The sequence below is a fragment of the Ochotona curzoniae genome, unplaced genomic scaffold (assembly GCF_017591425.1).
Source record: "Ochotona curzoniae isolate NIBS_2020 unplaced genomic scaffold, NIBS_Ocur_1.0 contig_66, whole genome shotgun sequence".
Classification (NCBI taxonomy): Eukaryota; Metazoa; Chordata; class Mammalia; order Lagomorpha; family Ochotonidae; genus Ochotona; species Ochotona curzoniae.
Window position 1 is genome coordinate 173,060 of NW_024466512.1, and position 14,466 is coordinate 187,525.

General features: G+C 61.5%; 1 protein-coding gene across 5 annotated transcripts; it reads left to right on the forward strand.

The window, feature by feature from the left end:
• The first annotated feature begins 38 nt into the window (after positions 1–38).
• Positions 39–7,745, forward strand: ADAM8 (ADAM metallopeptidase domain 8). Of its 5 annotated transcripts, XM_040991909.1 has the most exons (23): positions 39–1,137; positions 1,657–1,760; positions 2,183–2,259; positions 2,334–2,409; positions 2,482–2,558; positions 2,711–2,891; positions 3,012–3,074; positions 3,173–3,241; positions 3,353–3,522; positions 3,594–3,675; positions 3,766–3,914; positions 3,998–4,175; positions 4,263–4,352; positions 4,465–4,654; positions 4,738–4,819; positions 4,949–5,111; positions 5,230–5,307; positions 5,443–5,527; positions 5,686–5,800; positions 5,907–6,075; positions 6,410–6,454; positions 6,750–6,827; positions 7,217–7,745. In XM_040991909.1, exons 1-23 carry the CDS (start codon positions 1,092–1,094, stop codon positions 7,445–7,447), a joined length of 2,598 nt encoding a protein of 865 aa, XP_040847843.1. In that variant the 5' UTR covers positions 39–1,091; the 3' UTR covers positions 7,448–7,745. The 5 variants fall into 5 exon arrangements, with proteins under 5 accessions (XP_040847843.1, XP_040847842.1, XP_040847845.1 ...); XM_040991908.1 differs by lacking the exon at positions 39–1,137 and having other exon boundaries at positions 1,175–1,760; positions 4,537–4,654; XM_040991910.1 differs by lacking the exon at positions 39–1,137 and having other exon boundaries at positions 1,176–1,760; positions 7,215–7,341.
• The last annotated feature ends 6,721 nt before the right edge of the window (positions 7,746–14,466 follow it).

Here is a 14,466-nt window from a genome sequence, read left to right on the forward strand (position 1 = left end):
CCCAGATCTTCAACTGGGGTTCCTTGGCTGCTCAGTCACTCCAATACTCCTCTACTTCTCAGTTCCCTAATCCTGTGGTAGCCACACCACCAGCCATGGCAACACCCCTTCCTGTACCACTTGCAAAACCCAGCCCAACCCCCACCTGGTGGCCTCTTGGGTGGGGCTGGGCTGTCTGTGTAGTCCTGGGTCTGTAGACCTGGAGTAAACAGGTTTCTACATGGTGTTGTGCAGAGGGGTATGAGCAGAGGGGGACCTCAGCCAGGAGGTGCTGGAATGAGTGACCCCCCGCCAAGGAACCAGTAGAACAGCTCCTCCAGCCAGAGGCGTCCCCTCTCCAGCTGAAGTCTGCATGGTCCCTGCTGTGTGCCTTCAGACCACAGGGCCATCCTAGCCACCCCCCCGACATCACCCTTTGAAGTGCTTTCCAACCTGACCCCAGGAAGTTCTCCCTGTTTGCCTGTCTCCCCAGTGAGGTGTGACCTCAGGAGGCATGGGGAGTCTATCTGGCCATTCTGTGTCCACTTCTGCAGGTGTCACTGAACTGCCCTGGACCTGAAAAGTCCCATATGGCCATGGGGGGTGGGTTATGGGCCAGTGTGGACAGGTGGGGCAGGGGACTGTGGATAAAGGGGTGTGGATCTGCACCTGTAGGCAGCATTACTGTGGGTGCCGTGAGTTCTGGTCCCTCAATGGGGGGTGGGAGGTGGAAGCAAGGTGGAGGGCTCAGCTGGCCCTGTAGAACCCCCAAAGCAGGGCTGGGGACAGCCCCAAGGAGCAGCCTAGGCAGCCTCCTGCTGGCCCAGACCTTACTGCGGGAAGAGCAGGATACAGGATGTAGCTGAAAGCTTCCTTGAGTGCTGGATGTGAGTGGGCCCAGGAGACCAGACTGCTGGGAGCCATTGGGGAGATAGTCAAGGCTGCCAGGTTGGGCAAGTCAGGTGTGCACCACCCTGGCCCAGTTCCTGTGCCCTTCCATGAGAAGGGCCTATTGGCTGGGGAAGGCAGGGGCGGGGCCAGGGAGTCCAGGGGCTGGGCCTGAACCAAGGAGCCAGAGTGCTAGGAGGAGCCCTCAGACCTGATACTGGACCATGTGTGGCTGGGGGCCTTGGTTGCTCCCCTGGCTGTGCCTACAGGGTGAGTGGGTGTCGGGGGGAGGCGGGTCACCTGGCCTCCCACACCTCCTGCAACAGCGACAAAGCAGGCAGTGGCCAGCTGGGACTGGCTGACTACACAGGGTACAGCCAGCTGTTCTGGAGGGCTATGCATCCTGCTGGGCCCGGGTGGGGATTGGGGGAAGAAAAGGGAGCATGAGAGTGTCTGCCGTGTGGGGACCTGTGCCAGAGCCCCTGGCCCAGCTTGCCTTCTGAGAAGGGTGGAGATGAATAGCAGTTCTCACACTTGATGCACACAGCCCCCCGACTCTGGGAGGGGGAAGGGAGGGAGGGTCTCCTGACCGCCTGGACCCAGGCTGCAGCTGCAGGTCTGTTGTTGGATACGGGGTTTGCAGTGCTTGGTGAGGTGAGAACATGGGTGGGGGCAGGAGTGGCTCTGCCCAGTTCCTGCTTGGATGCAATCCTGTGGTCACACAGAGGAGAGGTACTGGGTGGGGGCATCAGTGCAGGGGCCACGTGCCTCTGACCACCTCTCCTTCAGCCACGGCCCTGGCTGCACCCCGGCTCCCCACACAGCCTTACCAGGTGGTGTGGCCCCAGCGCCTGCCAGGATCTCGTGCCCGCCGAGCCCTTCCTTCCAACTCAGTAAGTTTCCGTTGGCCCCCTGTGACTGCCTACCACCACGTCCCCACTGTGATATGGCATCTCGGCTCCTTCTTGGTAACGGTGGGCGTTGGGGTTCAGCAGGTATTGGAGGCTGTGAGCGGGAGGGCACTCCCACCCTGAGGTTCTTCAAGAGGGTGCCGACCCTGTACCTGCCAGCTCCCTCAGGGTGGGTGTCTGGGGAGGGACAGCCAGACACAGAGGCTGCTTTGGCATCACCCCACTTGGAGGTTTAGCAGGCCTCAGCTAGGACCCAAGCATCAGGCCAGCTCAGGGGTCCTCTGCGGCAGGCCGGGAGGAGCTCTGGCCAAGGGCCAAGGGTTGATGACTTCCCCCAGGCTGAGCTGTGACCCAGGCTGGGTGGCCTGGTTGAGTCTACTCACCACGCCCTGTTTCTGGCCCAGGGTCAGTACCCAGAGGATGTGAGCTACGTGCTGCAGGCCAGGGGCCTCAGCTTCACACTGCACCTTCGCAAGAATAGGTGAGCAGGGCTCCAGCCCACCTGCCCAACCCGTCCACTCTGGCCCAGGTGCTCAGTGGTACCTGCTCCTCCAGGGACTTACTGAGCCCAGGTTACACAGAGACCTACACAGGCGCTGATGGTGTGGAGGTGACAGAGCAGCTCCAGCAGGTACAGCCAGGCAGCCCCTTTGCCGTGGCGGCAGGGCACAGGGTGGGTTTGAGACTTGTGCCCTCCCTCCAGGACCACTGCCTCTACCAGGGCCATGTGGAGGGTCAGCCAGTCTCAGCTGCCAGCCTCAGTACCTGCAACGGCCTCAGGTGGGCCCTGTGGGGCCTGGGAGTTGAGGGGATTAAGTGGGGAGAAGGGCTGGAGGCTGGGCCTAGGGAAGCGTCTTCCTTGGACAGTCAGGGTACTCAGGCTGCCTGCCCTGACCCTAGTAGCCAGAAGCACTCTCCTGGCCTCCACACAGGGGTTTTTTCCGGGTTGGCTCTGCTGTGCACCTGATCGAGCCCTTGGATGGAGCTGAGGACGGGCGGCATGCCCTGTACCTAGCCGAGCACCTGCTGCCCACAACTGGAACTTGCGGGGTCAGCAACAGCAGCCTGGATAGCCTACAGGGGCCCCGGGTCTCAGCAGCCTTTAGACCCAGGGTGAGCAGCTCCCTGGGGGCCTCTCTCTGGACAGCCCTGCCTGAGGGGAAGGGGGTTGGGGGCAGGCTTCCAGCAAAGTGCTGGCCAAGGACTCACTGGCTTCTCCTTGCTGTGGCCCAGAACTGGCCGCTGGCCCGGGAGACCCGCTACGTGGAGCTCTACGTGGTCACAGATACTGCAGAGGTATGAGGCTCCTGACCAGGAAGGCCGGGACCTCCCGAATAGGCAGGTCTCTGTGGTCTTGTTCCCCAGCACACCAGCCATGGGTCTTTTGTCCTCAGTTCCGAAAGTGGGGGAGCAGAAAGGCCGTGCAGAAGCGGGTGCTGGAAGCAGTGAACCATGTGGACCAGGTGGGGCACCTATGAGCAGGGCTGATTTAGGGGCACAGTGTGAGGACCCTGTGCCATATCTGGTTATTCCCAGACATACCTCATGGCCCTGCCACCCTTCGGTACCCCCAGCTGTACCAGGCGCTGAACATGCGAGTAGTGCTGGTCGGCCTGGAGATGTGGGATCGCCTGGACGCCTTCCATGTCAGCCCCGAGGCCGAACGCACACTAGATGCCCTCCTGGGCTGGCGAGCGCACCACCTGCTGGGAAAGCAGCCTCACGACAATGTGCAGCTCATCACGTGAGTGGACAGGGACAGGAGGGGATGGGGCTGGGAGCATGGACAGGGCACCTTGTGGCTGTCCATTCCAGGGGCGTGGACTTCAGCGGGACCACCGTGGGGCTGGCCAAGGTGTCAGCCATGTGTTCCCGGAGCTCGGGGGCTGTGAATCAGGTAAGGGGAGGCCCCAGGTGGCCCGGGGCAGTGGGTATATCCTAGAACCCAGGTCCTTGTGCCAGGTACTCACAGCCCCTCCCCCTGCAGGATCACAGCCCAAACCCGCTGGGTGTGGCATCTACCATGGCTCATGAGCTGGGTCACAACCTGGGCATGGACCACGATGAGAATGTACAGGGCTGTCACTGCCCAGCACCCAGTGGGACCGGTGGCTGTATCATGGCCTCCAGCATCAGGTGCGTCCCTGAGTTTGTGGGCAGGGTGGACAAGGAGGGAGCTCAGATGCCAGCCCCTGAGGGGACTGTGCCCCTCCCTGCAGTTCCAGGTTTCCACGGATGTTCAGCGGCTGCAGCCGTACCCATCTGGAGACCTTCCTGGATGGGCCCCAGACGGACTGTCTGGCCAATGTTCCCGACCCCCGCCGGCTGGTGGGTGGCCCCACATGTGGGAACCACTTTGTGGAACCAGGGGAGCAGTGTGACTGTGGCCCCGCACAGGTATGCCCCAACCCCAGGGAGTGGGAGAAGCAAGGAACCAGGCCTCTTCTCTCAGGCCTGGGGGCAGCTGCTCAAGTCTCCTCCCAGGCCTGCAGGAACCCCTGCTGCAATGCCACCACCTGCCAATTGGCTGAAGGAGCCGTCTGTGCCCATGGTGCCTGCTGCCATGCCTGCCAGGTCAGTGAAGGACCCTGTGCTGGTCTCTACCGGCCAGTGGGTGAGTGGGTGGGTAGATGGACTAAGACTGTGAGTGGGGCCAGGACGCTGGGTTCCCCCCACCGCTGGGCAGGTGCGACCAGCTGGTGAGCTCTGCCGCCCAGCCAAAGATGCCTGTGACCTGGAAGAGCTTTGTGATGGCCAGGAGCACGAGTGTCCAGAGGATTCATTCCGGGAAAATGGCACGCCCTGTCCAGAGGGCTTCTGCTACAAGGGGACCTGCCCCTCATTAACCCAGCGCTGTCAGGAGCTATGGGGGCCAGGTAAGGAGGGCCCAGCTGCTGCCTGTGGGACCCAGAGCCAACATCTTGGTGTGGCCAGGGCTGACTTGCTCCTGGCCCTGCAGGTGCACGGGTGGCCATGAACACCTGCTTCACCTACAGCATCTCCCCCAGCTGCCAGGGTAGCATCCCAATCGGCTTGGGCAGGTGAGTGCAGCAGGATCCAAGGACCTGCCCATGGAGCTCCCAGCCCCTGCAGCCAGCTCTGGGGGCGGGGGAGTGGTTGGCAGGGTACTGCCCTAGCTCTAGGACCCACAGGTGCTGCCCTCATTGCAGGGCTGACAGGTGTGGCATCCTGTTCTGCGAGGGGGGTCTGGAGCCCCCACTGCGCAGGTACTGCACCATTACATCCAGTGTGGCCACCTGCCAGGCCCTGTTCACGGACAGCAACATGGCCTTTGAGGCTGTGCCCTCTGGCACCAAATGTGGCCCCAGCCAGGTGAGCAGTGTCTGGCCACTTGGGTGGCCAAGGCAGAGCTGGGGTGGTGTGCAGGGTTGGGGTTGGGAGTGGGACCTGGGCCTCCAGCTGTGCTGACCACCCTCTGCCCCACTGGCAGGTCTGCTGGGATGGACGCTGCCAGGGTCTCGATGTCTATAGATCCAGGAACTGTTCTGCCAAGTGCCATGGCCACGGGGTACGCTGGCCTGCCCAGGCTATCCTGCCCACAGGGTCTCCACAGAGCCTCTCCCCAAGGCCAGCCTGGGGATTCCAGGGGAGGCAGGAGGGGCAGGCCCCTGGGGGCCTTGAGCCTGAGTCTGAGCGCTCCCAGGTCTGCAACCACAAGAGGGAATGCCACTGTCTGGCAGGCTGGGCCCCACCCTACTGTGCAGAGCGGCTGGCTCCTGGGCCTGTAGGTAGGCACCCTTGGGCCTGGGGTGGGGATGAGGCCCCTCAAGGCCAGCCTAGCCCTGGCTACCCCCACCTGCTGTTTCCTCCACCCCACCACCAAGGGGCTGGGACTTCCACAGTCAGCCAAGTATCCAGCCTGGCTAGCCAAACCTGTGTCTTACAGCCCCCAGTAGGCTCCCGTTCGGCGGCCTGGTGGCTGTGGTGGTCCTGGCAGTTGTGCTGGTCGCCGTGGCAGCTGCTATCATCTACCGCAAGGCTCAGAGTTGTGGCCATGGGAGGTGGGGCCTGCCCTGCACATGCCTTGCCTCCCCACACAGGCAGCCCTGGGCCCTTGCGGGCATCAGGGTGTGGTTGGGGGACACTGATGGTCCTGTCCCTCCCCAGGAGCCCAGCATCCAAGGCCTCCATGGGGATGCCCAACCCACTCTTCCGCCTGGGGGGTGAGGCCTTGGCCCCTACCCCGCACCTTCCAGCCTCTCCCAACCTCCCCAGCCGACTGCCTAGCCCCTCATCTTCCACTGGAACCCCAGCAAAGACAACTATCTCCTATGAGGTGAAAGGGGCTCAGTGAGGACCATCCCCAGCCCCCCACCTTTGAGGCCACATTCACCAGGACGGGGACTTGGATGTCCCAGGACACGGGTGTCACACAGTTCAGGGTGTCTCAGGCTGGGGTGTCATGGGATGGGTTGTCACGGGACATGGGTGTCACTCAATGGGACCAGGGGATCCCCAGTGTGGGTGCGCTCTGGGAATCCTTCCTGCTGGGAGGTACAGAAGTGGAGTGGAGCTGGAGGCCACAAAGCCCTGGGGTCGGGGAGCCTGTCCCTGTCTGCCTCCAACCCCTGGGGTCATGGCTGCCCAGCTGACTCCTCTCCCGCCCTCAGCTCAGACCTGCTCCACCCGCCAAGCCCCTTGTGAAGCCCAGGCAGGTGAGCACATGGGAGTGGTGGGGTGGGGGGCAAGCAGTGCTGATCTCACTCTACTTCCTGTGGGCTGTGGCCATCCCTGACCTGCTAATACTTCACACCAGCACTCCCAGGGGAGGTATTGCACACTGTCCGTGTGTCAGGCAGTAGGGGGCTGGAGGGCTGCACTCAAGGGTCCTCAGCAGCAGCAGCAGGACTCGGCCCAGCCGCATGCTGGCCTTTTGGGGGGTCCCCTAGGGAATGTGGCTTGGCTTGTCCCACACACAGGTCAGGGACCTCATGGTATTGACCCACACAGGTCATCAAGCCAAGCTCTGCACCCCCAGTGCCCCCGGCCAAGCCCAGGCCTGGAGCTGCTGACCCAGCCGTGACCCAGGTGAGCTGGGGCGGGGCTGTGTCCCTGTGTCCTCCTGTGTCCTGCATGGGGCTGCCCTCTGCACAAGGGGTCAGATTATCCATCACAAAGCAACACAGAGCCACCCTGAGGTATTCGGGCGCACCCTCTGTCACTTGGTGAGTACGGGCCCAGCTGGGCAGTCATCCACACACGGCCCACCTGTGCACAGTCAACCTGCGCACACAGTCCACCTGGGTTAGGGCCCACAGCCTAGTCAGGCACAGAGTCAACCATACAAGGCCCACCTGGAAGCTTGAGGATGACCCGAGATTGCCCTCCCCTCAACCTCAGGGCATGCTGGCTGCCTTGATCAATTGTTCACCTTCAGTTACCATAGCCCTTACACATTTTCTGTCTTGCTCCAAGAGGACTGCTGGCCTGCCAGTTGCCCCAAAGCCGCCTGGGCAGAGGTGGTGAGGAAGAGCCCACAAGAGTCACACGCCATGTATCTCAACCCTCAGCTCAGCCGCCCACAGGACATCAGGGCTGAGGACCCAGCCCCCACCCAGCTGAGCCCCGGGCATCCCTCTGAAGGGTGGTATGCCACAGCTTGGGGAGGATGTCCATGGCTTGGGTCCAGTTCTGTCCAGCTCTCCTGAACCTCGGGTGAGGGCCCAGCAGGGCTGGGCACCTGCATACCTTGGCTTGAATTGCCCTTCTGGGCCAGTTTCCTGCTGATGGCCCAGAAGACAGCCTGACACCCAAGGGCCTGGGCCCCTGCATACACATGGAAAACCTGGATGGAGCCTGGTCCAGCTCTGGCAATTGCGGCCATCTGAGGAGTGAGCCAGCAGACAGAAGACTCTCTCTTGTCTCTGCTTTTACAGAAACAACTAAAGATGAGAATATGTTAAATCACAGGGCAGATTTAATTAAAATGCTCATTTTATCAACAAATTATTGCTTGGTGTTGGGGTGTTATGGTTCTGGGAGGGTTCTGGTCCCATTCCCCTTGTGGGAACACCAGCCCAATCCTGAGCCCAAGGACAGGCACCCTTGGGACCCAACACCAGCTGGTACACACCTGGGAAGTGGATGTAGAGGGGTGCTTTCTGCCCACTCTGTCAACCTCTGCCCCACCTCCTCCCTGCCCAGTTTCACCCATCTGATAGCACCCCTGCCTGCCCCTCCTCCCCACCTCTGCAAAAGGCCAGCTGGGCCCCCAGGGTTCCCCTCAATAGCTCAGCCCTGCTCAGTTCCATGGTGGCCTGGTGCTGGCTGTGACGTCCCCGTGGGCACCTGACCCTGAGCTGTTTGCTTCAGAAACAGGAAGTGGGGGCATTGTGGCTACAGAGGAGTGGCCATGAGAGGAGAGAGCTGTGGCCCTGAGGTCCCCACAGCTGCCTGTGACCTAGAGGCCAGCCCGGGCAGGGCCTGCCTCTGCCCTTGAGACACTGCTTGGGACCCCATGTATGGGATCCCGGCCCCTTAGAAGACTCAAGAACTTGTGACCCTGCCACCCTGTTGGATGAGCTGGGCAGAGCCTTGGGCCCCAGCAGCTGGGCTACTCCTGGGCACCAGCAGGGAGGAGGGCGCAGCTCGTCAGACTCCGCCCCTCCTCCCCTGGCCCTAGACCTTGGCTGAGTCTGTATCCAGTATAGCCAGGTCTGGGCTGGGGTCCCCGTGTGGCGGGGGCTGGGCTGGGCTGGGCTGGTTCCTCAGGTGTTGGTGTCTAGTCAGCCCTGCTGCTCTTAAGCTCTAGTTCCAGCAGGGGGCACTGCCCAGGCTGCCTAGGTGCTCCCAGTTTGAGCCAGGCACTAGACTCCAGGCTGTGGGGCCAGTCTGCTTTGTGCAACTCCCAGCTGGTTGGGGAGCAGGTGGGCTTTGGACCCAGGAGCATGTGGGTGGGGAAGAACCGCTGACCAGGGTTGTAAAGCCAGCTGTAGCATGGGCACCCGTAGCATGGGCACCCATAGCCTGTCTCCACCCCCAGACTGCACAATGGCATCTGGTGGGGAGCAGCAGGCGGGGGAGAGTGTCTGTAGGCCAGGTTGTACTTGGTCAGTACAACCCCCACATGGCCAGCCTGGTAACTGTGTCCTTTCTGGGATGCAGCTGGGCGAGCGCATGTGAAATGGCAGGACCCCAGAATGGGGTGGGAATCTCTACTTTTTAAAATAAAGTATTTTATTTAATTTTTTTTTAATTTTTAAGAAAAACACATTTTTAATTTGAAACAGAGGGGGTAGGTGGGAGACAGCAAGGCAGTGCCCGTGAAGGCTGCTGACATTGCAGGCGTTGGCTTTGTCCCCATGTCACAACCCTGGTCCCCCAGCTCCTTCTCTGCAGTGTGCAGGGCAAGACAGACTTTTGCCAGATTGTAGGGTAGGTGGGGGAAGAAACCAAGTGGTGACTGCAGGTCAGAGATCAGACTGGCAGGGTGGGTTAGTGTGCTAATCCTCCAGCTGCAGCATTGGCACCCTATATGGGCGCCAATCTGAGTCCAACTTTGGATTCAACTCCCTGCTATGGCCTGGGAAAGCAACGGAGGGTTAGGTTGATGGTTTAAGTGCTTGGGCCCCTGTAGCCATGTGGGAGCATGGGAAGAAGCTCCTGGGAATGGAGCCAGCAGGACTGGCCACCAAGGAGACAGGACTGTTGTCCTGGAGGTCAGGGCCTCACATTCTGGAACTGCCCAGGCTGTGCAGGGTCTGGAAGCTGTACTGTTGGGGACCTGGCCTGGACCCACTCAGGTACAGATGGTTGAAGGCTCACCCCACTACTTCATGGTAGGTTGACTCATCTGCCTGGGTGCACCCTGAGGGGCAGGGTTTCTGGGCTCCTGGGTGCAAACTGCTGTCCCCACTTCTCTGCCTTTCAAACACACAAGACAAGGAATTCTTTCAAAACTTGAAACTGTGGAAAGAAAATCAGAAGCTCAAAAGTAGCTTCCTAGAGATCACATGTGGGACAGGGCAGTCACACAGGATGGAGCACCCAGCAGCTGGGCCTCTGTGCCCACCCCTGGCTGAGGTACTTGGGGCTTTCCAGGAGGTGCAGGATCCTGGGCTGAGGTGGGGGGCTCATGTCAGCTCTGCAGGTAGCATCTTGCACAGGTGTGTGGTGTGCGTGAGCCTGGGTCCAGGCTCCCTGCAGGCCAGGTGGGACCCCCAGGTTGGCATTTCCCTGTGGAGGGGCTGGGAGTGGCGCCTGAATGGCCTTGGAACTCCCCATGGCTGCATTCCAATAGCAGAGGCTGAGGGGATTATCTCTGGGGGAGGCCCAGGGTGTCCTTGGGGCCTGACCCTGTGCGAGCAGGCGTCTCCCAGGACCCAGGGTAGTTACACCAAAGGCACTGCTGCCCCCAACACCTGCCAAGGCCTGGGACTGCCCTGGGCATCTTGGGCTGAACCCCTGTCCACCAGCCTGTGGGAACCCTTCCAAGTCCCAGGTACAGTAAAAGCTGGGGTGCAGACTAGAATGCAGGGCTTGGATGTAGAGTTGGGGAACAGGGTTTGGGTGCAGAACTGGAGTACAGGGCTAAATCAGGCACAATCCTTGGACCCCAGAAAGACCCAACCTCACAAGGCAGAAACATGGTCTGTGGGGGATGCAGGAGCTCATGTCACCCTCTGGGCTCTGTAGCCAGGCTGTGGGCTGAACCTGGTCGGGTTCCAGGGCAGCTGCAAGGAGGAAGGCTGGATGGAGGAGGTGGCCCCTGGGCCTGAAGGCCACTCCCTATCACACTGGCCTGCTATGCTATCAGGGCCCCTGCTCTCTGCCTGCTGAGTAGAGGTCCAGCCCAGGCTGCCGGCAATCCTGGCCGAGACCCCAGGGACGGCAGGAACGATGGGGTGAGGCTGGCACCTGCAGTGCCCTGCCCCTTACCTACACTTTGGCCAGGAGCTATGCTAGGGAGGTGGGGGCTGCTCCTCAGGGGTCTTGATGCTTTGGCTCCTGAGTGGAGAGGGGATCCCCCAGACCCTCATTCCCTCCCCTCACAGAACCTTTAAGACAAGGACTCGGGGAGACCCCAGGTTCTGAGGGCCACAGCCAGGCTGGGACCAGTGCCACCACTGCTCAGTCTACACCCTCAGCCCTTGCTCCAGCCCCCTGGCCTCAGCACTGAGATGCTGACCACGTCAGCCCCAAGGCAAATCTTAGCTTTGTGGTATGACAGGAAGCTGAGGGAAAGCTTGGGCATCCTCAGAGTGTAGCACCCCCACCCTGATTCTCACTGTCATTGCCCACCACCTGTGGTGCTGGCATCCCACATGGCATCAGTTCAAGCCCGAGTTGCTCCACTTCTGATCAGCTCCATCCCTGCTGATGGCCTGGGAGGGCAGCAGAGGATGGCCCAAGTGCTTGGGGCCCTGCATCCACACTCCTGCCTTTGGTCTGCTCCACCTCTGACTGTGTGGCCATCTGGAGAGGGAACCAGCAAATGAGGCCCTCTCCCTTCCTTGTCTCTCTTTCCTAGAGCCCAAGGTCAAGGCAACCCCCTCCCTCAGCCTGGGATGGACAGCTCAGGGGAAGGGCCAGTGCCCTGTCAGTCATCCTGGCCTCTCTAACTTCCATGTTTGGAAAAGTGGGGGCTCACTCCAAGCCCCCCAGGACCCTTCATCATAGATGGAGGAAAGGGAGATGCCTGTGTGCTGAACTCTTGAGGCCTCCCCTCTCCATCTCCAGGACAGGGACCAGGTCCCACCCCTACCTCACACTGGGGGAGCCCCTGCCCTCAGTCCCATGTCCCTGTAGCTGCTTGGGGAGCTGGGTGGGGGTGACTCACAGGGGCTGAGGAGACTGTAGCTCACATGACTTCCCTAGGCACCTCCCCACATTGGGGGACCTTGCCTTGTCCGCCCAGAAGAGGCAGGGACACGCAGACAAAGGGCCATGCATGTGTGGACACAGCCCAGCTGGCCTGGGGAAGCGGAAGGAGGAGGCAGTGTTTGTGGGTGGACAGTGCCTCCTAGCAGCTCAGCTCAGGGATGGAGGGGCACAGGGTACCTGCTGAGGAGCCCAGGGACACCCCCTCCTGCTCCTGCGCAGAGGTCAGGCCCTTGCCCACACAGACCCCAGCAGTCTCACAGTAGAGCCAGGGGAGGTTGCAGGGGCAGTGCGGGTAGGAGCCCTCTTACTGGATACTTACTGGGCTAAGATGTCTCTGGCTCCAGGGACCCCACAGAACAGAGCCCATTCTCAATGCCCACAGAACACAGTGAGACAAGGGGTGCATGATGGCCTGCTTGCCTGTGTCCATCTGGGAGGAAGGGGTGCCTGCTGGGCCAGAGCCTGGGCCCAGGAGGGCCTCCAGGGAGGGGTGGGCGGGCGTGAGGTCTGCAGCTGCAGAGCTGGGCTGCTGGGTCCTGATCTCCCCCGTGTGCTGGGGCTGGCCGTGACGCAGGCGGGAACTTGGTACAGATAAGCGAGGCGAGGACTGCCTGTTCCCAGGCCAGCAGCCCCTGCCTCCGCCCGCATGTGCGGCCTTGGCTCAGAGCAGGTCTTTGTGCCCCAATCTTGAGGTGTGGGGGTGGGACGGGGTCCTCAGCATGGAGCCACCCTCCGACTCCACGTGACAGTCACAGGCCAAGGTCCCGTTGGCCCATAAAAGGAGAGTGGGGCTGGCAGCGGCAGGACCCATGGTGCAGAGTGCGGCTCACCCGCCAGACTCAGGTAAGTGGGCCCTCCACCCCAGGACGGACCCCAACTTGGCCAGAACCCCAGAGGAGCTGCGAGGTGCCGTCTTCCTATGCACATACTTCTTTGAGCATCTGGTCCGAAGAGGTATAGTGCATGGGAAAGCGGGGCCTCGCTCCAGCAGCAGCCAGCACCGTCTGTGCCCACCGGTCTGGTCCAGGGGGCCTGCAGGGAAAGGGTCTGTTAAGGGTCGGGGTGTCTCTTCAGGAGGTGCCGGCTGGAGGCAGGGACTCCCGCCCGCCCACAGGACCTGTACATCGCCTGAAGATGGCAGTGGCAACTTGGACCTCTGTTCCACAATAAACACTTCAGACTCAGAGCCCTGCTGTGCGTGTCTTTGTTGTCAGGGGTGTGGGGGGATATGGTGGCATGAGGCTGTGGGGATCTCGTCCTGGGGTCCCTCCTCGCCCACCTGTTTGATTCTCAGCAGATGACACCAGAAGTGGGGACTTCCAGGTGGGAGGGGCTTGACCCCAAAATCCCTGCCCCCAAGTCCTGGTCTCCCCAGAAGGGCCGGGCCTGCATGCTGCATAGGCGCTGGTCTCTACAGCCTGGAGGCCCCACTGGACCTCCCATCAGCCCTGAGACCCCGTAACCGCCCCCAAGCTACCTGGGTGACCCAGGGCTCTCCAAGAGTGTGTATGTCTTGCCCAGGCTGCCAGCACCTTGTCCCATTGGAGGTGGACCAAGTCCAAGGGTTCCAATGGGTGGAGTTCCTGCTCCAGGCTGAGGGCATGTGCCCCAGGCCAGGGGAGAGCCTTGGGGAGCGGGTTCATGGGTGCAGGACACCCCCGAGGGGGCCCGGCTCTGTCCAGGGGTAGGGGCTGCCGAGAAAGCCCACCTGTTGGGTGCGCCCTTGGGGGTGGAGCCTGGGGCCTGCTCCAGTTCTGACCGGTTCCCTGGGGGAGGTGTCCGCAGCCCCTCCCCCAGCGACTTCCTGTTTTGGTCTCTGCTGCAGCTTCTCCCTCCCCCAGCGGCTGTTTGGACTAAGATCCAAGGACGTGTCTCCGCTGCCCTCCTGAGAAGCTCTGTGACCTGAGGGGACCAGGCACACGGGCTGCAGAGGCTACCCTGGGCACCTAGACAAAGGATGGCAACTGTGTGGCTGCGTTAGGTCCTGAGAGGCTGTGTTTTCTTTTGAGGGGTTGGGGACGGCTCAGGGTTGACCCAGAAGACACCCTCACAGTCATGAAGGCCATTTGATTCCCGATGGGTACCCAGCCACTTTCTAGGACTTGGGCATCACTTGGGGTGTGGGCTGCTGCAGGGGGAGGGGAGCAGCCCTGGCGGTCCAGCAAGCTGAACACCATTCTCCTCCTGGCCTTGCCCCCACGAGCTCACTTGGGGGGGCCATGTTATGACCCTAAGGCTAGAGCCTCCTCCCACAGATCTGGGGCTGGGCAGGAGCACCCCAAGGCACTGCAGCCACACACCAGCACCCAGATAGGGGTGGGGGCAGAGCAGGGGTGCAGTGCTTGGTGATTCTGAAGCCAGGATTTTCCTTGTGAGAAAACAGCTGAGACACACAACTGTGCCAGCCCGCCTCCTGGGCCGCCCGCCTTACCACCTCACTCTTGCCCTTAGCCCTGACCCCATCCTCAGCCCTGCCCCCTGACCCTGTCCTCAGAGGTGTCTGTTTTGCCCATGATTCTGGAGTTAGGTCACACAGGACCTGACATTCCATTCCCTGGCCCCAGGGTACTCCCAGGTGGCTAGTACACAGGGAGGGCACGCAGCAACCCCTAGCCGCCGAGCACGGAGGAATAGCCTGTACTGGTGCGTGCTCGGCTTGGGCCCCTGCTGGAGGCTGAGGTCAAGGTCTGGGCTGGACCTTGTCACTGGAGGAGACTAGGTACATAGGAGGGAGTCAGCACCTGCTGGATGCAAGAGACCACATGGCCACCCTCTCCCTTGTTGCTCGGTGGGAAGGGCAAGCAATGTCCTGGCAACCACGTGCCCAGCTTGATGGACAGGTTGG